This window comes from Neopsephotus bourkii, unplaced genomic scaffold (genome assembly GCF_033783945.1).
Source record: "Neopsephotus bourkii isolate Nb327-2 ecotype Australia unplaced genomic scaffold, CSIRO-AGI_Nbou_v1 NB_1139, whole genome shotgun sequence".
In the NCBI taxonomy this organism is placed as follows: Eukaryota; Metazoa; Chordata; class Aves; order Psittaciformes; family Psittacidae; genus Neopsephotus; species Neopsephotus bourkii.
The window spans coordinates 2,384,193-2,406,089 of record NW_026901625.1 but is presented as its reverse complement, the minus strand read 5'-3'; the positions used below and the strand labels follow the sequence as shown (position 1 = coordinate 2,406,089).

At 57.2% G+C, this 21,897-nt stretch overlaps 2 protein-coding genes across 2 annotated transcripts; one reads left to right on the top strand and one right to left on the bottom strand.

Moving 5' to 3' along the window:
• Positions 1-5,304: 5,304 nt before the first annotated feature.
• On the bottom strand, positions 5,305-10,363 carry FRS3 (fibroblast growth factor receptor substrate 3). Its single transcript, XM_061362962.1, has 5 exons — positions 10,255-10,363; positions 9,552-9,738; positions 7,507-7,668; positions 6,975-7,132; positions 5,305-6,473 (listed from the first exon to the last, which is right to left on the bottom strand). The coding sequence occupies exons 1-5, from the start codon at positions 10,318-10,320 to the stop codon at positions 5,559-5,561; spliced, it is 1,488 nt and encodes a 495-aa protein (XP_061218946.1). The 5' UTR covers positions 10,321-10,363; the 3' UTR covers positions 5,305-5,558.
• Positions 10,364-14,797: 4,434 nt separating this feature from the next.
• On the top strand, positions 14,798-21,820 carry PRICKLE4 (prickle planar cell polarity protein 4). The gene is made up of 8 exons (XM_061362748.1): positions 14,798-15,110; positions 18,369-18,533; positions 18,862-18,969; positions 19,050-19,187; positions 19,279-19,479; positions 19,677-19,863; positions 20,304-20,600; positions 20,750-21,820. Exons 2-8 carry the CDS (start codon positions 18,372-18,374, stop codon positions 21,343-21,345), a joined length of 1,689 nt encoding a protein of 562 aa, XP_061218732.1. The 5' UTR covers positions 14,798-15,110; positions 18,369-18,371; the 3' UTR covers positions 21,346-21,820.
• The last annotated feature ends 77 nt before the right edge of the window (positions 21,821-21,897 follow it).

Below are 21,897 nucleotides of genomic sequence, written 5' to 3'. Positions count from 1 at the left end.
TGTGTTTCTCCTCTGTTTTGATGCAATGGCTCAGCCCACATTCAAACAGCTCCAGGTCTAAGAATCCCGTCTCTCCCAGATGAGCCTAGATCCCTTCTGTATTCCATGGGCAGCTCCGACAACCACTCCCGAGATACTACAGCATGGAAAGCTGTGAGCATCATGAGATGAGCTGTGAGCAGCCGGAGGCCTTGAGCACTCCCAACGTGAGCCAACAAACCCCATTAAACCAGCATCAGTGGCACCATCTCCCCAAAGCTTGTGACAGTGTTTTGCAGGATTAGAAACAGGATCTAACGTGGGATCCAGCCTTCCCTGGGACCCAAAGAGCTCTCCTGCCCCCCAACAGGGAACAGAAACCTTTCCAGAGATGCTGCCATCACCCTGGATTTCCTCATCTGCTCCAGGCTCTGCTTTACCCATGGCACAACCCCAGGGAAGCGGCTGTTCCCAGTTGCAGGACAAGGACCATGTGGGCTCAAACCCTTCCTAAAGAGGCCAAATCCCATCCCAGTGAACGCTCTCCTTTCAACCACTGAACAGCCTCGCTCCGTGTGGTTCATTTAACCCAGCTCCATCCCCTTTGCCTGGAGCATCGGTGCTCTCTGGCTGGGCTCTCCAAGCAGGAGGAGCCGGTGGTGGGAGCACAGCACACGACCAGCTGTGTTTATGCCCCACACACAGCACACGGATCCCTTACCCAGCGCTGCCCAAGCAGGTTTTAGTGGTTTATTTCCAAAACAGAGCTCCCAGGACACAGAGCAGCAGCTCCCATCCGTGTTAAAAGCAATATTCCTCTTTTCCTGTCCAAGCACAGCAACAGCTCCTGAAATAAACCCCTGGGCTGCAGCTTTAACGTCCCAAAGAGGGTGAGAACCCCATGCAAACACATCTGGAAGTCCAGCTTCCAGCTCAGACCAACAGCCCATGGAACCATCCTGCAGAGATACCCACATGGGTCACCAGCGCACAAAGAGGGAAAGGTGTCTTATAAATAGGCTTATTGTTTAAGCCTATGAGGCAACCATTGCTCCAGGTAGGCCACATAAGGACATAAGCATTATTCCTTTAGGGAAGGGAGACTGGAAAGCACCCCAGACAAAAGACAGGACCACTGGCTAGTCATCATGTTCCATTTATTCTGTATACATTCGTAGTGCACATCAATGTAAGACATGAGCACTCCCCAGGTCACAGAGCACTGCTGCTGTTCTTCACCTCTACGGCTACACCCGGATGAGATACAAGGAGGGACATCCATAGAGACAACCTGAAGAAGCAATTACACAGCGAGAGCAATGCCTCTGGTCAGAGCAACTGAACCCCAACAAACCTTTGGTTTTCTGCCCTGTCAGGGATGTTCAGTACCAAAGACACCAGAACAACGACGAGGGGAACCACAGGGGAGGAGAGGTGGACACAGCACAGATGCATCTGGGCCTTTCGACTGTAAAATCACATTCACTTACGGAGGAAGGAGACACAAATTAGACCCCTTCTTCACAATTAGCCTTTGCCATACCCTGCCCTGTAATTGCCAGCTTCAAAGCTCTCAGGGTTTCCATGTATTCACCTTTGGTCCTGTTGGGTAACAGGGATCTAAACCTGTTCTGCCACCTCTGGGTGGCATTTCAAGACGAGCCAAGTTTGGGGGAAAGACAAACTCCCCACAAGGACTGAGAACTGAATTCAGGCAGCACGTGCATTAACCATCATCCAGATACCGCCCCAGAGGGCTGAGCAGCATCACACACAGGGACAGAGGAAAGACTTGGGGAGGAAAGAGCCGAGCCCTGGGCTGGTTCTTGTCCAGGGAACAGCATGGCTTAGGTAATAAAAATGACACCGCTTCAGTCCTAGCTAACACATGTGAGCCTCTCTGCAGAAACAGCAATCATTTAACCCCCATAATCCAGCCTCTCCATCACCATCCTCTCCTGTGAGGCAGGTAGAGCTCAAGGATATTCCAACATCCTTCCCTAGGGGAAAAGCAGGAACATGAAACGGGTGAAAAGAAAAAGGCAAATCCAAACCCCTGTCATGGTAACAGAGAGCTGAGCGCCAGGAGAAGCTGCATTCCTACCAACAGGATCTTGGGAAAGGAAGGGTGAAAGACCTGTTTCTGCATTCACCAGGGAAGAATGATCAGGGGAAGTCTCATTGATTGACTCAAAACTCAAACAAGGACCACTTACAAAGGTTAAGACAGTCAAACACCCTCCGCACAGCATGGGCTGCTCACCAGGTCATCCCTGGAACGTCAATCTCACAGGCAGAGGATGGAGACCAGGCTCAAAGCAAAGACCTCTCTGGACAAGGTGCCATAAAGGTCCTACAAATGGCATAAACATCATTTTCAACCAAAAAGAAACGGTAACAAGGGAAGACTCCAGAGTTACCATTGAATCAGAGTGGTTTGGGTTGAAGGGAGCTTAAAGCTCATCCAGTTCCAACCCGGACCCCTTCCACTGGAGCAGCTTGCTCCAAGCCCCTGTGTCCAACCTGGCCTTGAGCACTGCCAGGGATGGGGCAGCCACAGCTTCTCTGGGCACCCTGTGCCAGCGCCTCAGCACCCTCACAGGGAAGAGCTTCTGCCTAAGAGCTCAGCTCAGTCTCCCCTCGGGCAGGTTCAAGCCATTCCCCTTGGCCTGTCCCTATGAAATCAAAGAACTGAAGGGATGAGAAAACCCTGATGCCCTCCTCGCCTTTCAACCCAACGCTGATTCCTCCTCTGAAACCGTTTCCATCGTGGCCACTAGAGGAAGCTGTGACACCGGCCAGCACCGCCGGGCTGTGCCACCCTGGAGCTCCCAGTACCCCCAGACCTGATACCTGCAACTCCCAGTGCCCACAGACCTGATCCCTGGAGCTCCCAGTACCCCCAGACCTGATACCTGCAACTCCCAGTGCCCCCAGACCTGATCCCTGTAGCTCCCAGTGCCCACAGACCTGATCCCTGCAGCTCCCAATGCCCACAGACCTGATCCCTGCAGCTCCCAGTGCCCACAGACCTGATCCCTGTAGCTCCCAATGCACACAGACCTGATCCCTGCAGCTCCCAGTGCCCCCAGACCTGATCCCTGCAGCTCCCAGTGCCCCCAGACCTGATCCCTGGAGCTCCCAATACACACAGACCTGATCCCTGGAGCTCCCAGTGCCCCCAGACCTGATCCCTGGAGCTCCCAATGCCCACAGACCTGATCCCTGGAGCTCCCAGTGCCCCCAGACCTGATCCCTGCAGCTCCCAGTGCCCACAGACCTGATCCCTGGAGCTCCCAGTGCCCCCAGACCTGATCCCTGCAGCTCCCAGTGCCCACAGACCTGATCCCTGCAGCTCCCAGTGCCCACAGACCTGATCCCTGGAGCTCCCAGTGCACACAGAACCGATCCCTGGAGCAAGCAATGCCTACAGACCCTCACAGCAGCCTTCTCCCACTCATCACAGGCATGCAGCCAGGCCGGAGCTGCCCCACAGGGTGACACAGCCTAGAAACTCTTTAGTTAAATCATTTATTTAAAGCTTAATGCAGTTAACTTTCATATATATATTTATGCATATATATATATATAAACAATTTCTCTTCTCACTTCCCTAACTGAAAGCTAGATTTAGGGGGATACATTGCCTTTCCCTGTCAAATAAATTCATTTGGCATCCGTATAAAAATATATTACTTGGGTTTCCTCCCAGTTACAGACCACACAAAGGATGGGGTGGGGAACAGAATGGAAGACAAGCACAAGCATTTCCCCAAAACCCAGTGAATTTAAGCATGAGGTGAACCTTGAATTTATAGCGCAGCAGCAAGCCAAGAGATGCACGTCCTGCCCACACGAGCATGGCACTGCTCACACCTTCCGAGCTGCAGGCACATGTCCTTGCTCCCAAAAGGGCCACATTTCAGCGTGACATTACAGCACCAAACCCAAAAAGGCTGAACTTAATTCTGGACATCAAGTTTCTGGACCTCAGCAGCAGGTTGCAATAGGACAAGGGGGTTCTCTCCTCTTTCAGCACAGAGGCTTTGACACTGGACACATTAGGGACAAGGAGAACACAGCAAGATTTGGCAGTGGGACACATCGGAGAGCACTGGATCTCCCCACTCCTATCCCAGGGAGGAAGATGAACACAGGCAGCAGCAGGGTGGGAATCCAGAGCATTTGTGTCATATTGGAATAGCTTCTAATGGCAAAGAGTGAGGCAGGGAGGGACTAACCTGCAGCTTGTCACCGCATGGAGAGGGCTGGTGGGACAGCCTGCAACAGGCCAGGAGCAGAGACCCTACACAGAGACCCTACTCAGCTTAGACTCAGCCCTGGTATCAAGAGAAAAATCCACATCAAAGGCCACAGATTCACCCAGGAGCTGAAGCTGAGCCCTTCCAAGCTCCCAGCTGCAGGAAACCAATGGCACATTCCCTCAAAACACCACTCAAACACTCCTCACGGAGCCAGCCAGGCACGTGGGTGAAGGCAAAGACTCTGATACAGCTCCAGGCTCAGCTGCCTGGCAGCTCTGCTCACACTCCCACATCTCCCATCTCCCACCCAGCCTGCGATAGTCGGTCCCAGTTTAAACATGTCTATGGAGGCACAACTGCTCTTTTCCCCAGCAGCAGCTCAGCAAAGCCACCAACCTCTTCTGAGAGCTGTCCCCCCAGGCAGGAGTGAGCCACAGTGAGGGCTCGTGTCCTGTTGGCACTGGTTTGGGCAATCACCATTGGGATGCAAAACATCATTGAGTAAATAAATAAGCAAATAAATAAATCAACACCATTTTGGAACAGCCACCAAAAAAGAACCTTTAAAGAGCAGGGTATGGCACAACCGAAGGTTTCGGTACCAAACCTCAAACCTCTCTCACAGTTGTGGTCTTCCCCTCCTTTTAAAGCAGGGTCTCAGGTTTAGGTGATCACAGTGTCTGTGCCCATGGCTGCCTGTCCTCTTCGTTTCTAGAGCTGCCCAATTCCAATGGAATCTGAGAGGGGGACAGAAGTATCAAAAGCTTCTACAAGAAAACACGGAAGAGTGCAGAGGGGAGGAAGGAGTTGAGGGGGGAAAGACCACAGCATGAGCCCCCACATCCCCAGGGAGCGGTGAAGCCACAAGGCCCAGCTGCAGCAGTCGCCTCGAGCCGCAAGGCATGGGATCCATGGAGAACAGGCTGGATTTGCAGTGGAGTTCCTAAAGCAACTCACTTTGGAAACATGCCTCCACCATGCTATGCTCTGCCTCTGGAGCCAGGCTGTTGGCACTGCTCATGGAGCTAAGCCAATCCAAGGCTGGACCCATGCAGCACTGCTGGCACCTCCTGCTGGAGGCTGAACCTTCGAACAGCGATGCTGAATACCCCACAAGGCTTCAAGAAACAACGACATGGGACAGACAGAGGGGAGGACAGACAGACAGACTAGGCTTAACATCAGCTGTAGGAGCCATCCCGTGACACCAATGGGGTAAACAGGGAAGCAGAAGGCAATGGCGAACAGAAGTCACACTGAAGGCAGGTACCGAAGCCACGACACGGTGCTTGCACTCGGCGGCCCCCCTCACCCTCACAAGGGCAGGTCAGTGCTGTTGTGCCGAGTTTTCCGTGAGGTCCCATCATCTCTGGGCAGGGCCCGTTGCAAACTGGACATGGCTGCTGTCTTTTTGAGGTCGATGACCGCGTAGGAGTCCGTCCGGCGGGCGTCGGGGCTGGCAGGAGCTGGCACACGGGAGGCAGGGGGGTTCTGATGGCCCTTGTGCGGCTCAGCCTCCAGCTCCACTTGGATGTAGTTGAGCTGCCGTGGCTGCTCCGGGCAGGGCCGGGGGAAGTCGAAGCTGAAGACGTTGGGCACGCAGCTGCGCCGGGGCTTGGGGAGGAAGCTGCTGCGCCGCTGGCCCCGGTGCAGGGCCGTGCTCTCTGAGTTCATGTAGTTCTGGAGGGGATCTTCTTCACCAGCCTCGGAGTAGCCGCTGGGGGAAGGGGTCAACGCATCGCCCGCATCCTCCTCTCCCCGCGGGAGGGGTTGGCATTCCCACACCGGGGGCAGGGATGGCAAGTTCTCATAGTGCAGCAACGCCGTCCTGCGATGGGAGCAGCCGGCTAAGCCCGAGTCCTCCCGGGGCAGCTTCAAGCGCCCGCCTCGGCAGAGAGAGGAGGTGCTGGGGGGGAGCAGGCCATTGACGTTCTCATAGACGCACTGGGGTGAAGGACACTCCTCCTCACACTCGTTGTTGTTGTTGTTGGCGGGGCAGAAGTGTGTCCTGCACTCCCCGTGGTGCCGACAGGAGCGTCTGCAGGTGGAGGCGGGACCTAACACGAACTTAACCTCCCCTGGCTGCAGGAAGACCTGGGGATTGCGGTCTTCGAGGGAGCAGCTGCGGTTCCTATGGGGGAAAGGAGGGTGGACTTCAGGCAAGGAGTGCATACAGTGTCGGCCCCTCAACTCCTGATCACCATTGGCCGTGTTGACGTAGGTGTGGGACTGCAAGGAGAGAAGCAGAGGGACAGTGAAGGGAGAAGAGAAGAGACAAGAGCAAAGCAGCTGAGAAACCAACCGGGATGGAGAATAGGTTGGTGGCTGATGCAGGAGGAGGTGAAAGAGATTCAGAAGTTGGAAAGATTTGGGGGAGAAAAAATCCATTTCTGGATTTGTGGGCTGAAGGAGAGACCAAAGGGAGTCCAACTGCAGGAGAAACACATCATCTAGTTCATGCTTGATGCATATGGCACGGAACTTAAAGTTCTGCTGTGCAAATACTAGTGGATTAAGGAAGGCACCTCAGGCAGAGTGCCTGTTGTAGCAAAGTGTCAGACAGCAGAAGTTTCCAAGAGCAAAATGAAGCAAAAGAGGGGGAAAAAAAAGATGACAAGGTATGAGGATCCTCCGGGTTGCTGAGGAAACCCAGAACTGCCCAGAACCATGAGCAAACAAGCTGCTTGGTCACTGCTTGCTAACAGGAGAATTTAGGACATCCAGGTTTACCTGCTCATCAGGCCCAATAAGGGCATGAGTAGAGTCTTCACCCACAGAGGAATGCTTCAGGCTGCTCACAGAGGGGTGGTGGGCTGTGGAGTATGGGAGGGTTTCTCCAGAGTAGCTGTGAAATCCATTAGGAAATCCTGGGACAGTGTACCCCAGACCTGGGAGAGAATCAAGGCAGGTAAGGGGATTACAGCACTGGTTTGGCACAAATAGAGTTTACTTCCTTTCTGCAGTGAGCTGGTATCTTAACTGCAGCCTGTAAGTCAGAACCAGCCTCTCTGGGGAAGACCCCTGTGACAAAGCACCTCATATAAATACAAGGGCTGGGCCCTCTTAGAATCACTGAATCAACCAGGTTGGAAAAGACCTTTAAGATCATCAAATCCAAGCATTACCCCAGGGCTGCCAAGTCCACCACTAAAGCATGTCAATGAGGGGCTTGTTTTAAATCTATTTAAATCAGATGGGTCAGCTGTGAAGCAGCACATCCCTATGTTCCCCTCTCTTCTCCCAGACACTGAAGGAACCTTACTGTTGGATGCCTGGGGGGTCCTGGAGAGCTCCTGCTCCGTGGGGTGACTGTTCCTGGTGATGACAACAGGCTCTTCCACAACGTTGATGCTGTTACACTGCATCAGGTCCTGGAGCAGGTTAAAGATCTCCTCGGCTCTGGAACACTTAAAGGCAAAAATCCCTGCACAGTAACAAAGAGGAGGGTCAGCAAAGCAAGGCATGGTCCTGCTTTACCAGGAGTGTGCGTAATTCCTGGCTCTAAACGAACAGGCAACTCTGATTTCTTTTGCTGTGTTTAACACAATCAAGCCCTGCAACCCACAGGGAAACAACCAACCACTGTGGATTATTGCATCAACAGGAACACAATGTTATGGCTGCCATCTGACCAAACGGTGCATCATTACAAGGAACATACTGAGCATCTCAAGTTCTCTTACAAGAATCAATCCCACACAAGCAGAGGTGTGAAAGGACAGGCTAACCACTCTTGTTTCAGCTCTAATCTGTTCTAACTCACTTGGCACACAGTCCAACTCGCACTGCCAGGGAAACAGCTACCCAGTGGCTACCCAAAGCTGAACTGGGCCCTGTGGAGCCTGCACATGAGGGAGGGACAACGGAATGGTTAAAATCCATATGGAATTAAACAGCAACTCCCCAAAGGAGCAGCCCCAGCGGAGCCTGTGTGCACAGAGCTGCCAATCCAGGCTGGCAGGCACACAAGCCATGGCAACAGGAACAGCATGGCAACAATGCTGCAGCCACAGAGAGGAAGGCTTTCAAAATCCTGGCCCAAAACACAGCTCTCTCTGCTTTGTACAAGGTGGGGACAGCATCAGGAAGGAGTCCTCCCAATGCAATCAACTGAGCAGAATAATATCCTACAAGGGAGGCGGAAACCTCCTCAGAACACACTGCCACCCCTCTCATTTCTCTCTGCTTTGAGGCTGATGCATAAGTATGTATCTGCTAAAAATCCTGTAACATGTGAAAAGCAAATGGCTCTGCTTCATCACCAGTACCTGGCCCTGAACAGGGCAGGCTGTTAGGCACTGCTCTGCACCCTGCAAAAGGCAAACCAGAACCTGAGGAGAAGGGATTCCCACCTCTGGCAGCTGATAAGCAGAGGACTCCAGGAGAGGAAAACCCCACGTCCATGAATATTAAAAAGGAGCATATGGCACTACAGATCTGCACAGAGCTTTACCCTGACACTCAACAGTCACACGGAGTCCTTTTGGGTAAGGAGGAGTTTACAAACACACTAAAAGAATGAGGAAACAAACTTTTTGTTGCTCCTTGGGGATGCAGATGCCAAGAAAATGTTCAGCTCTTTAAAAGCAAGAGAGACAGACTGGGAAAAGAACTAACAGGCCCCATTGTAAACGAGTCTATTCCCAGTGCTGCTGATGACTTGGCATGTACTCCTGGGTGACTCACTTCCCTTCTCTAGGCACACCAGCCCCATGCATAAGGCCTGTAAAACGTAAAACTCCTCTCCCTCTACGTTACAAAGTACTGCCAGACATAAAATGCAAAGCATTAGGTACAACCAGCACTAACTAAGGCAGATAGAACACACCCAGAAAACCAAAACGTGCTCTATCAACTGTTGCTACTGACATGCATTTGGCAGCTCTGTGAAACAGAGCTCCAAAAGGGTCCTGCAAAAAGGTGCAGCGATGCCTTTTCACTTCATCTCAAGTTAAAAGATGCTCAACAAAGCTTCAGCCTTGCAAACAGCACTTTCTAGCTGCTAATGAAGCGCAGCACGCCCTCCTGTGCATCCTTTAGCACCACGGCAGAGCCAAGCAGCTCTCTGACACAAAATCCACCCCATCCAGTCCTCAAGCCTGCTCCACCAATTACCTCACGAGCACCAATGCACTAGCAAAATGAGAGCATTAGATTTATGCCCAGGTCCTGAGCCACAGTGTCGCTCTCATCAGTGATTTAATGAGGGGCGTTAAGTGTACGATCTGCACACTCCAGTACTGGGGGGGAACAGAGGCTGCAGAAGAACCCATTGATGCATCAGATGAACAGAACCTGGACACTCACCCTGCCCCGTCTGGCAGCGCCGGCCGCTCTCGAAGGAGAAGAGGTTGGAGTCGTAGCCATAGCGGCGCAGGCAGAGGTAGGGCCACCTGACAGCATCTCGCTTGTGAGTGTGCAAGATGAGCTCCATCTGTGTCAGCTCCATGATCCCAGATCCCAGCTCGTTACCTTCATCATCCACGTTTGTTACCTGCAGAGACCACAGGGGACACTCAGTGCATTGGTGTCGCAGAAAAGCCCACCTATGAAGACACTGTAATTGCTGTGGGTTCCCCTGTGCTTGCTGAGATGCCCCTTTCTCAGCTCAGAGCATGAATCTAGTGCTGGCAGAAGGTGTCAAGCCAGCAGCCCTGCAGACGGTGTGCCTGGCAGTTCAGCTGATGTGTCTCAGCACAGACACTGGAACACAGCCCTGAGCAATAAAAGGTTTCTCTCCAGTTCCCCATTTCCTCACTCAGGCTGACTCTCTGTGCAGAGGCAATTTCTACTGCAAACACAAATGTATTTGCAGCAGAGGTTGCTTAAGGAAAGGGGGGAAAAGCCAAACAAAGCAGTGACGTATTTGCAAATCTTATAAAGCAAAAGACTTCTCAGCAAGAGCAGAGGTTTTCTTTCTTTTCATGCCTGGAGTCCCACCAACACTGGCCTTTTCTAGTCGTTGGTGCTGTCACAGGCTCTCTGATGGGGATAAAGGTGCAACACTTACCTTGAATTTGGTGGGATGGTTGTCTGGGATGCTGTCTCTGCACAGACAACTGCAGCAGCTCCCCATCACGTCAGTGTAAGAGGTAATCCCTGGGGAGAGGACACAAAACAGAGGACAATTGTATTTTCTCCCCAGCTCCTCCCACCACGCAGCATTTGCAGCCTGTTTCCTCCTCAACCCCAACTAAACATGGCCCAGTGGGTTCAGATCTCAAACTCTTCAACACGTTCCTTGATTAATGGGTACAACAGGAGGCTAATTCAAAAGAACAGCTTCCTTACCATTAGGTTGGGGCTTTTTGGAGCAGTTAGAAGAAATTCCCACTACTGTCCCTCTATCTCCTTCGGGACTTCATGGTAACAGGTATCAGAGTCACCTAAAACACAAAGGGAATGGTCCCATCTTCCACCTGACAAGGAGAATACAACGGAACAGGTTAAAAAGCAGAGGTGAAACAGGGGGTAAGGAGGTTGTGAGTAAAGTTCCTTTCAAATATCACAAGGATATTATTTTAATTCACGACCTGCTTTTTGTATGAAAAAAGGAAATAATTCTGCAAAGAGCACTCCTGTGATTGCTAAAAAAATACATTGTCTACAGCTAAGAAAAACTAAAATTAAGACATTTTACCCTTTGAAGGTGCTGCTTTGGGACCCTACACAGGGTTTCTCAGTAGTGCAAATAAAACACAATGCTGAGAGGTGGTGAGGATAGGAGGAACCACACACATCTGCTGCTCAGGAATGTGCAGATACCTTCACACCACGCGAGGTCCTTAAGGGTCAGAGAACCAGCGAGCCTTAAAAGCAAGCGACCACAAGAGCCCTTTTGCTTCAGGCTGTGAGAAGGAAGGGCAGAAACCCCCAAAGCTCCGTGCTCTGACCCCAGCCAGCGAGCACAAGGAGCAAGCAGGCAGGAGCTGCACGCATGGGGAGTGAGAAATACCACGGGCTTGGATGCAAACGTAGCAGACTCCGTGTGCAGGGGACCCAGCAGCAGGTCACAGGGGAGATGCCGCATCCCCTTGGGTGAGAATAGCCCCCGAGCTCTCCATCCTCCATCCGTTGCATGAGGGAACAAAGTCCTACGGGTAAGCAGCCTGGCAGCGGGGCAGGAAACGCAATGGAAAGGCTGTGGGAAAGCTTCCCCCTGCCAGGCCAGACCCCGCCTCAACAGTGGCTCCAAATGAAACCATGAATCACAGAGCGGCCTCTCCGAGCAGAGCAGAGCAGAGCCACGCTGCGCCGCTGCCCTCGGGCTCGCACTTCATCTCTGACATCCAATCACCCCCCCCAGCCTCGGCTTTGGCTGAGGAATGCCCTCCCATGTCCTAACCCTGCCAAGCCCCCCTAAGAAGAGCAATGTTTGCTTTAGAAAGAAGGAGCATGGGCACAAATCAAGCCACCTGCATGTCCCCATCACCCCAACCCCATACACACCCGGTTCAACCCCATCCTATTGGTTTTTTTAGGCTCTGTTATGGATTTACTCCCTGCTGACCTTACAAGCTTTGCTCAGTAATTTAGCAACAGATCCCTCACTGCTCCATCTATTCTGGTCACTGGGGGCCTTGTCCTCTGCTGTCTCTGCCCTCCCACTCCCATTGCATCAGTAAAAACACCAGCACCTGGTAGAAAACATGTTACCTTTGTCCCCTCTGTCCCCTTTATCCCTTTCTCCCTCTGGTGCTCCCTCCCCTCACATCTCACCCACAGTGGGGTTTGGTTGAAGAGCTGCTGCCTCCCCCAAGCAGTTACCGTGGTCAGAACTGCCCAAAGCAAGAAGCAAACCCGCAGCTTGGGATGCCTGAACGCTCCCTGGGCCCTTCCTGCTCCTCCTCACTGCTCCGTATTTCAGGGGCATCACTTCCACGCTTCACTCTCACTCACTCAGCGCTTCCCATGCGCACCTTCCCCAGTTCACAGCCTTTAACCTGTCAATCCAAGCACTCCAATGGCACCATGGCTGCTCCCCCCCACACCTGCAGCCCACCCTCCCCTCTCCCAGCACCCAAACCTAAACCCTCCTTAGACCTAAACCCTCCCCAAGCCTTCGCATCCCTCCTCGGCCCTGCCTGCACTGCTGCCTGTTGCTCCCACAGCAGCCCCGTCCATTCAAGACCACCCCCCCTCCATCTTTGCCCTCCTCACCCCAGCGCTTCCCCCTGCTCCCAAGGGACCAGGGCCCCACCGCGCAGCCCCGCACATGGACACCGGGAGCGGAACGGCTCACACGGCCCCGCACCGACCGACGGCACGGAGGGAGGGGAAAGGCCAAAGCGGGGCCGCGGGCAGGGGAAGGGGCTGGAGGGGAGGAGGAAGCGGCGAGGCCCGGGGGATAACGGGGAAGAGGGCGCAAAAGGAACGCGGGGAAGGCACGAGGGGAGCGGGAGACGGGAGCGCGGCCGGTGCCGGGGGAAGGCCCGGGCGCGGGTCTGTACCTGAGGCGCTGCCCGGCTCCGCAGAGCTGAGGCCCGGGCCCCCGCTGCCGCCCGGCCCCCGGCCCGGCCCCGGGGGTCCGGGTGCGGGGGTCCCGGTGCGGGTCCGGCCCCGCCAGCGCCGCGTCCCACAGCGCGGGCCGGGCCCGCCAGGAGCAGCGAGTCCGGCGGCCGCCGCCTAGAGCGTCGCGGGCGGGGAGGACCCGGACGGGAGCAAGGGCGGCCGCCAGGGGGCGGGCTGGGCCCGCGGCGACAGCGCCGAGAGGGGGCGGAGACTGGGGAAGGGGCGTGGTCACAGGGAGGGGCGGGGCTTGGGTGTCCCCCGGGTTGGGGGGGTCAATGGGGGGATTGGGGGTTCTGGGGCAGGATGCGGCGCTGTAGGGTCAATGGGGGGGGGCAGTGGGGATGGGTCTGGGGCAGGGGAGATGGTGGGGGTCAGTGAAGGGGATTGGGGGTCTGGGTGTGATGGGGGTCAGCGCCTCAGCACCCTCACAGGGAAGAGCTTCTGCCTAAGAGCTCAGCTCAGTCTCCCCTCGGGCAGGTTCAAGCCATTCCCCTTGGCCTGTCCCTACAGGCCCTTGTCCCAAGCCCCTCTCCAGGTTTCCTGCAGCCCCTTTAGGCACTGGAGCTGCTCTAAGGTCTCCCCTTCAGGAGCCTTCTCTTCTCCAGGCTGCCCCAGCCCAGCTCTCTCAGCCTGGCTCCAGAGCAGAGCTGCTCCAGCCCTCGCAGCATCTCCATGGCCTCCTCTGGCCTCGCTCCAACAGCTCCACGTCCCTCTTGTGCTGCTGCCCCAGAGCTGGAGCAGGGCTGCAGGGGGGGTCTCATGAGAGCACAGCAGAGGGGCAGGATCCCCTCCGTGCCCTGCTGCACATGGGGGGGATCTGGGCTGCAATGTGCTCAGTGTCCTTCCTTAGAAAGCCCCAAGTGCCTCACGCATCAAGTCCAAGTCCCTAACAAGGACTCTGCCCATCAATCATCCCATGCTGCAGAGGGATGCAGGAGCGCTGGGAGCAGTGGCGAGGAAGGGGGCCCAGCACCACACAGGGGTACAAAGTCCACAGCAGTGAGTGGGTCAAGATAAAGCAGTGCAGAACAACCTCCCAGCAAAGCCAAACAGCGGATTAACGTCCCTGGCACAGATCCGAGCCCTTAAAGGGTCCCTGTGGAATTACAGGGCTGGTATGGCAGCTCCAATAGGACTCCAGTGCGGGGTTTGGAGGCCTATGGAGATGTTCGTCTGCCCCTTCTCCTTTTCCTCCTGCTGCTTTCCCTGCCCAGGTGATTTTGCAGAGGTATTTGCAAAGCTATAAATCACCCATGCATCATATCCATGTAATAATGCACCAACACTGCCCTGCACGGCCTCTACCGGTGGTGCCACAGATCCTGGCCACCTCCTCTATCCAATTACCACCCCTGCAGATCCAGGCTGCCATCCTGACCCTGGTCCCCAGAACCCCATATAACACATGGGGCCTCCTCCACTTCATGGAGCCCCAAACCAAGCAGCAGCTCCTGGGCATCAGCCCCTGCGGATGAGGGGGTTTGGAGGGATGCTGCGTCCATGCCCATCCCTAAAGTCCCATCATCGGGCAGGATAAACCTCCTGGCATGTGACAAACACACCGAAGCACAACAAGGACGCTGTGCCTCGCGTCAGAGCCTCTGATGCATTCTACCCTGCCTCTTGCCCGGGTGCAATCGCTGCAGCCGAAGCCGGTCTGAATGGGCTCTTAAGGCAGAGCCGTCAGGTGAGCAGGGCTTTGGGAAACTAGGACATCCCGCCTCGCCCCTGGCTCCCTCCTTTGTGAGAGCCCAGCCGGAGTTCCTCCACCTCTAAATGGAGCTGTAATGACACTTCCCGCTCTTTCATGAAGCTTCGCCTCTTCCCCTGAGCCGCCTTGGAAAACAAATCCGGGCTTGGATCATAAAAGCCATCAAAACCGGTAACCTGGGCTGAACCGAGGCGCGGACGGAAAATGAGAGGCAGGGAGCAGCGCCGATGTCACCGGCGCTCCTGCCCCGCGGGTTAATGCGTGTGTGGGTCCCCCCCCTACACACACACACACACATACACATACATACACATACACATACATCCACACCGCCCTTTGCTCTTCCCCTCCCCGCCTACCGCGGGGTTCCCCTGCCATTGGCTGCCGCGGCAGGTTTAGGCTGAAATCCCTGAAAAGCTGTAATTAGGACCCCGCTGACACGGAGCCGGCTCTTGGGCAGGCGGATTAAACACAACGAGAGAGGTTGAGGAGGGGGGAAAACCCAAGCTGTTTCCCTGGCTCAGATTGGATGTTTTCCTTTCGCTTTGCACCGTGTTCCCGGCCCAACCTCCTCCATTCCCGACCGGGACAAGGCAGGGGACGGAGCGACGGAGCGCGGAGCCCAAAGCAAGGAAAAGGGGCAGGTAGGTGTGTGCCGGGGTACGCAGGGGGTGTCCCAGGGTGAGTATGGGTTGGGTTGGGGTGGTTGGGAGGGAGAGCCGCGTCCGGGTGTTGTTGTAAAGGGAACAGGAGGTGGATGGGGGGAAAGGGAGGGTTTTGGGGGCTGTTTTTCTCTCGGAGGAAGAAATGGAGGGAGGAGAAGGGTGTCGCTGCCCCGCTGAGAGCAAGAGATGGGGTCTGCTCCATGGTGTAGTGCCAGGGTGGACTGGGCATGGGGTGCTGTGTCTCTGGATGTGAGGGGCTACAGAAGGGGTCTGAGCTCTGGCATCCTGCCTCCAGCCGGGATTAGGTGGAATGGGATGTTCTGGGGCTGGTGATGGAGGTTGGGCCCCGTCGCACATGGATGTGCCGGGATGGAGCGCGGTGGCTGCGGGGAGAGGCGGGTGCTGGCGCTCGGTTCACACCCATGGGTTAATGGGTCACTGCTCCCTGTGAACCGGGAATGGTTGGATGGGGAAAAACACGTTAGGAAAAGCCCTTTGCAGCACTGGCGCATCCCCCAGTGAGCAGAGCAGCCCGTGGTCCCCTCCGGTGGTGTGGTGCCATATGGTGGAGCAGGATGCTGAACATATGGGGGGTTACACTCACCCTGCTGACCCAGAGACTGCTGTGTCCAGCCTGAGTGTTGCTCCACTTGGTGCCATCACAGGGCCAAAAGGCACCTCGGGCTCCTTTGTGAGCCAGGCTCCATCCTGGCTCAGGCTGTGCTGCAGGACTTGCTGCTCTGGCTTGCCTTGCCTTGCCAGACCTCAGCTTATCTCTCTCCAGAAGAGCTGCATCTTTATTGCTCCCCATCTTTATTTCCACGTAGCCCCGTTGCAGCTGTGTTGACAGGAGCTCAAGCGAAAACAGGTTATCCTGTGGGTGAGGTGGTGAACACAGAGCTGCGCCTCCGAGGGCTGCCGCTGCGTTTGGGTGCTTGAAAGGGGATCTGCTCTTTTTGGTAGGGCTGAGCTGTTGTGTTACCCCGGGCTTGTGGAGTGTTCGGTGCTTCTGGAGGGGGCTGAAGGTGGGATGTTGTGAGATGGAGGCTTCAGATAGCCAAAGGCTATGGCAGAGATGGAGCCCATGCTGGGAGCAGGGAGCCTGTGCTGAATGTGAATAGGCCAGGGTGGCTGCGCTGCAAGTTAATGTGTGACCTTGGCAGGGGAGGGCTGGGAGCCAGCTGGAGACAGGGGCTGCTCCCAGGGAGCCAAACCAGATGGAGATCCCCATGAATCCCTTTGGACATCGAGGGGCTGTGAGCAGGCAGGGGAGCACAGCGGGGCCGTCACCCATCCTTTGGGGAGCACAGGGGAGCTGAGCAGTCGTAGCCTGGAGAAGCTCCCACAGGCAGAACCAGAGACTTCTAAGGCAGAGGCAAATGAGAGCCGGTGGCACTCAGCCTGCCCGACTGGTCTGTCACACATCCCTCTTTGGGGGATGCACCAACAGCGCTCAGGTCTGTGTGCACAGGGAAGAGCAGGCCCCCAAAGCACGCTGATGCCTGGTCCAGGCTCTCCTGCCCCTGTTCCTGAGGCTGGGAGCATCCTTGTATCCCTTCGCAGGCCAGCAGGGAGGAGCAGGAGCAGGACTGCCTGGAGGCAGCGAGGGAAGGCAGGAAGGAAGCGGGAATAGGGATGGGGAGCAGAGGAGCCGGACCTGTTGGGGCTGCCTGGCTCCTTAGCATGGGGTGCGTACCTCTGTCACTGTCTGGGGCTAATTACAGGGACTTGTCTGCAGCCCAGACGGCTGCCAGCCGCCGTAATCACATCAAACCGGGCTGGGCTCCCCAGCACATCCCCACGGATCCAGGAGCCCTGCCCTCACCAGGGTCCCCCAGCATCACCCTGCTGATGGGAAGAGGTGCCCTGTGCACGCTGCCGCAGGGATGGGGTTCCACGGGTACCACCGGGGCTGCAGAGCATCACAGGGGTCTAATCCCAGCCAAGCCCCAACAGATTAGATAAATGCAACATGGAGGCTTAATTAGCCAAGCTCAGCAGGGACACTTACCCAGACGAGGTAGCAGCAGGGCTGGGGATGGGCATGGAGCCCACAGAGGTTCCCATCCATCATCCCCAGGGACACACATCTTCCTTAGGAGCTGCAAAGCCAAGGCTGCTCCCTGGCCCAACACCGGCAGTGGCAGAGCAGCCCTTCACCACATCAGGAAGGCCAGGGCTGTCTTTCGTCTGCAGATACACAGAGCTGGGACAAGTTACTGCATCCCCATCCCCTCCTGAGCACAGCTTCAAACAGCACCACGCAACCAGCCCTGCAGTGTAAGCCCAAACCCCAGGGAAGAACCAGCAGCCCTTTTGTTTTACCCCTGATGAGCCAACCTGCAGCGTTAATCATTGACTCAGGTGCTTGGTGGGGAAACCTGAGCGGTCCTGGCTGATCCCAGCTCCAGAGCTGGCCACGTTTGGATGCATCACCCAGAGATCCTACATAGGAAGGGGAGTGATCTGTGGTGCAGGGAGCAGGGGGGGTTTGAAGCTGTTTAGTGGGGATGTGGCTGCTGGTGCTGGCGCTGGCCAGGATGGGCTGGGTGAACTGGTCCTCATGGTGGCACTGATGCAGGAGGACCTAAGTGCATGGCCTGGGGGCTACCACCCCACAACCCTTATTCTGAGCCCAGGCCAAGCTCTTTGCTGTGTAAAACACTTCCCAGAGCAGTCCCTCAATCCATGGTGGGCACTGAACCATCCCCAGGGGTGCTCTGGGGCTGTTTGGTCACGGCGCTGGGACCCAGCTCAGCTCCATCCCACCCCATCCCTGCACCAGGGCAGGAAACACGGGCAGAGGGCGTTGGGCTCTGGGCTGGTGTCCAGGGAGCCCCAGGAGCCCCTGGTCAGGCTTTGTTTTGGAAAGCCAAGGCAGGAAGGAAGCGAGCGGTGAGGAACCGCATGGGGAGGAGGGGACGCGCAGGATGGGTTTCCACTGCGTAACCATGGGCCTGGCGAGGTGGTGGCTGCAGAACAATAGCAGCCCGAGGGGAACACACGATTTTCCACTGGATTAGGCTGGACCTCGGTCTCCTCCCACTGCCCTGCTCAGGGCCAGGCCACCAGGCCAGGGATCAGCTGTGCCAGCAGAGCACCGGTGAGGAAACCTCCGTGCTGCTTGAGCGTGGACACCCGGGGTCTGCCCTGCACAGCTTCAACCCATCCCCATCCCATCAGTGCCCTACTCCAGCCTCGCTGAGGCTCTCACCAGCTCCCATCCTGTCTCCCCAGCTCATGTCCCTGCCCAGCACCGCATGGCCCCAGCGCGATGAGCCCCCTCCCTGCGGCACCACTACCACCACCACCAGCAGCCTCCCGCTGGCCTCATCTGACAGCGACTCCGGCTGTGCCCTGGAAGAGTATCCGGAGCCCCCCACGGAGCCTGCGCCCCCCAAGGTGGGAGCATCCTATATCTCTCCCAGCCTTGTGGGTGCCATCCATGGTGGTACCCACAGCAGAGCATCCCCAGCCCTGGGATGATGGAAAGGGTATCACCATCCGCAGTGGTACCCACAGCAGAGCATCCCCAGCCCTGGGATGATGGAAAGGGTATCACCATCCACAGTGGTACCCACAGCAGAGCATCCCCAGCCCTGGGATGATGGAAATAGTATCACCATCCACAGTGGTACCCACAGCACAGCAACCCCACATGTTTGAGCAATGCAGCTTGAACCCCCCTAAAAGCCCACTTGTGTTTCTCTCCTCTCCACAACACCCTCAGGTCCCACCGTGCTCCGGCGCCCGCGCTCCGCATCCCTCCTCACCCACTGACAGCCTCCAGCTCCGCACCAGAGCCCTCCTGCAGCAGCTGCCCCCTCAGGACTGCGATGTAAGACACCTATCAGTTGGGTGCTGCCCACCCTGGGCTTCACCCGCACCCCGTCCCCTCACCTCCACCTCCCTGTGCAGGAGCGGTACTGCCCTGACCTCGCTGAGGAGGAGAGGAGGCAGCTCCGAGCCTTCAGTGCCCGACGGAGACGCGAGGCGCTGGGGCAGGGGCTCGCATGCCCCGTGCCGGGTCCCTGCCATGGCTGTCCCTGCAAGAAGGTGAAGCATCCCCACGATGAGCACCCCTTATTCCCCAGTGGGGACCCATCCCCAGCCTGCCTCCAACCACCGCATCCCTTCTGCCTTGCAGTGCGGCCGGAGGCTGAACAAGGGGGACCCAGGGGTCTCAGCATCGCTCCTCGGGGACCAGTTCTGGCACCCGTCCTGCTTCTCCTGCCACTTCTGCCACCAGCCCCTGGTGGACCTCATCTACTTCCAGCAGGATGGGAGGATCTACTGCGGCCGGCACCACGCTGAGCTCTTTCGGCCCCGCTGTGCCTCCTGCGACCAGGTGAGTGCTGGGCAAAGGGGAGGCTTTTACCTCCCTTTTGTGTTGGTAAGAGCCCCCATGCTCATCTGGAGCTGCAGACACGCTGATGGGCAAGAGGAAATGTTCCTTCCTGAGGCGCTGTACTCTCAGCACAGCAAAGCATCCTCCAGGCTACGGGGTTCCAGATGGATCCTTTATGGATGGTTTTCCCCCTCCAGCTCATCTTCATGGAGGAATGCATCGAGGCCGAGGGCCGGCGCTGGCACTTGGAGCACTTCTGCTGCCTGGAGTGTGATGCGCCCCTGCGCGGGCAGCGCTACGTGATGCAGAGCGGCCGCCCCTGCTGCCGTGGATGCTTCGAGAGCCTCTTTGCTGAGCCCTGCCAGGCCTGCGGGGACCCCATCGGTACGGACCCATGCCCCTCACCCCGGGCACAGTGAAATAGGATCCAGGAACGGTTTGTGTTGGAAGGGACTTTAAAGCACATCCAGTTCCAACCCGGACCCCTTCCACTGGAGCAGCTTGCTCCAAGCCCCTGTGTCCAACCTGGCCTTGAGCACTGCCAGGGATGGGGCAGCCACAGCTTCTCTGGGCACCCTGTGCCAGCGCCTCAGCACCCTCACAGGGAAGAGCTTCTTCCTTATCTCCAACCTGAACTCCCCCTGTTTCTGTTTGAACCCATCACCCTTTGCCTTGTTGCCGCATCCCTGACGCAAAGGATCCCTGTAGCCCTCCAGGCAGGACGTGGGCTGGGAGCTGCCGCTCCGGAGCCCGATCCCTGCGGCTGGGTGGGAAGGACGGGGCTGCGGGCAGAGCCTCCCCCTTACCCGTTGCTTGCCCCTCAGGTGCTGACAGCGAGGAGGCCACGCACCAGGGGCTGCGCTGGCACGCCCGGGCCGCCTGCTTCTGCTGCAGCCGCTGCCGCAAGCCCCTGCGGGGGCAGCCCCTCACGGCGCGCCGAGGGCGGCTCTTCTGCTCCGAGGCGTGCAGCCGGCGGCAGGACGGAGCCTCCAGCGCCTCCGACTCCTCCGACTCCGCCTTCGCCTCCGCTCCGTCCCCGGACTCGACGCCCCTGTCCCGAGCCAGCCCCGCGGGCAGGACGGGCGGCAGCGGGGGCTGCAGGGAGCCGGTGGAAGGGGCCGGTAGGGATGCTGCTGCTCCGCTTGTGATGGGGTGGGAAGGGGGCGGGAGCAAAACCTGGCTCTGCTCAGCCCCTGGGTACTTTATGGGGACGGGGATGAAGCATCAGCAATGAGCCCACTGCCCACAGGAGGGTGAATGAATGCTGGCGGTTGGGGTTGGGTGGGTAAAACCCTTCTGTGCACCCCGAGGGGCTGGGGCAGGGCAGGCTCAGCCTTCCCCTTCTCACCCACCTTTGCTTTCCTTCTTCCAGAGGCTCCTCCAGACCCGGCCCCCGTGCATCCTGCGTTTAGGAGCCGGGAGGGCTGCGGAGCTGCGGGTAAGGAGCGGAGCAGCGATGCTGCGCACACAGGGATGCTGGGACCAGCAGCCGGACACCCCTCTGCCCCCCAGCCCAGCACAGAGGGTCCCAATGAGCCCGGAGCCTTGGGACACCCAGTTCTGGGGGGCTCTGATGCCAGAGCACCCGCAGGCAATGGAAACGCATCCTTCCGAGCGGGCACATCCCCTGCCCAGCACAGCCTGCAGCCGGAGGACATCGACCCGCAGGACATCACAGAGGAGGATGACTCCTGGTGTCCCACCTGCTCTTCATCTTCAGACACGGACTCAGAGGAAGAGGGATTCTTCTTCGGGAAGCCCATTCCCAAGCCCGGGATGAGCTCCCTGGGCAGGGAGGCCCCGGAGAGGGCCAGGGGCAGGACGGCGAAGCCATGGGGCAGCAGCAAGCACTGCAGCGTGTCCTAGCAGCAGGGACTGGGGGTGCTGGACCCGCGCTGCTGCCCTGCCAGCCCCTGCCGTGCTCTTCCCCCCGTTCCAAGTGTGTGCTGGATGCAGCTCAAGGCTCATGGGAAGCTGCTGGGATCCTTCCCCCCCCCCCCCCCGCTGGCAAACAACAGCCGCGATTCCCAGCGGCCTCTCCCGCAATTAGGAACAGGAAAAGCAGGTAGGGAGCAGGGAGCTGCGGCCTCCCTTCGCAGACACGGTGGCAGCCGCATGCAGGGGAGGGGACAAAGGCAGAGCTGCCTGCATCCTCCTGCTGCTGGGGAGCCGTGGGGACAGGCAGGGTCCTGGCTGCAGGGGGGCTCCTTCACTGGGACACGTTGAAGGATGAGCGCCATGGCCAAGCATGCTCCATCCCTCATGGCACCAAGGGAGGGCCAAGGGAGCAGCTCTGCTGCTGCCAACGACGATGCTCCAATAAAGTTTGGCTGAAATCTGACAGCAGGAGAGCCAGCACAGCTCTGTCCCCATTCCTCCTTACCTTGGGGTCAGCATGGCACTGACCGTGCCACCAGT

Coding starts and splice junctions, on each gene's coding strand:
- FRS3 (XM_061362962.1), bottom strand. CDS start 10,320: ATGGGGAGCTGCTGCAGTTGTCTGTGCAGAGACAGCATCCCAGACAAC. Junction 9,739..10,254: donor ACCATCCCACCAAATTCAAG/GTAAGTGTTGCA, acceptor TGGTCTCTGCAG/GTAACAAACGTGGATGATGA. Junction 7,669..9,551: donor GCGCTGCCAGACGGGGCAGG/GTGAGTGTCCAG, acceptor GTTACTGTGCAG/GGATTTTTGCCTTTAAGTGT.
- PRICKLE4 (XM_061362748.1), top strand. CDS start 18,372: ATGTCCCTGCCCAGCACCGCATGGCCCCAGCGCGATGAGCCCCCTCCC. Junction 18,970..19,049: donor TGCCCCCTCAGGACTGCGAT/GTAAGACACCTA, acceptor CTCCCTGTGCAG/GAGCGGTACTGCCCTGACCT. Junction 19,188..19,278: donor ATGGCTGTCCCTGCAAGAAG/GTGAAGCATCCC, acceptor TCTGCCTTGCAG/TGCGGCCGGAGGCTGAACAA.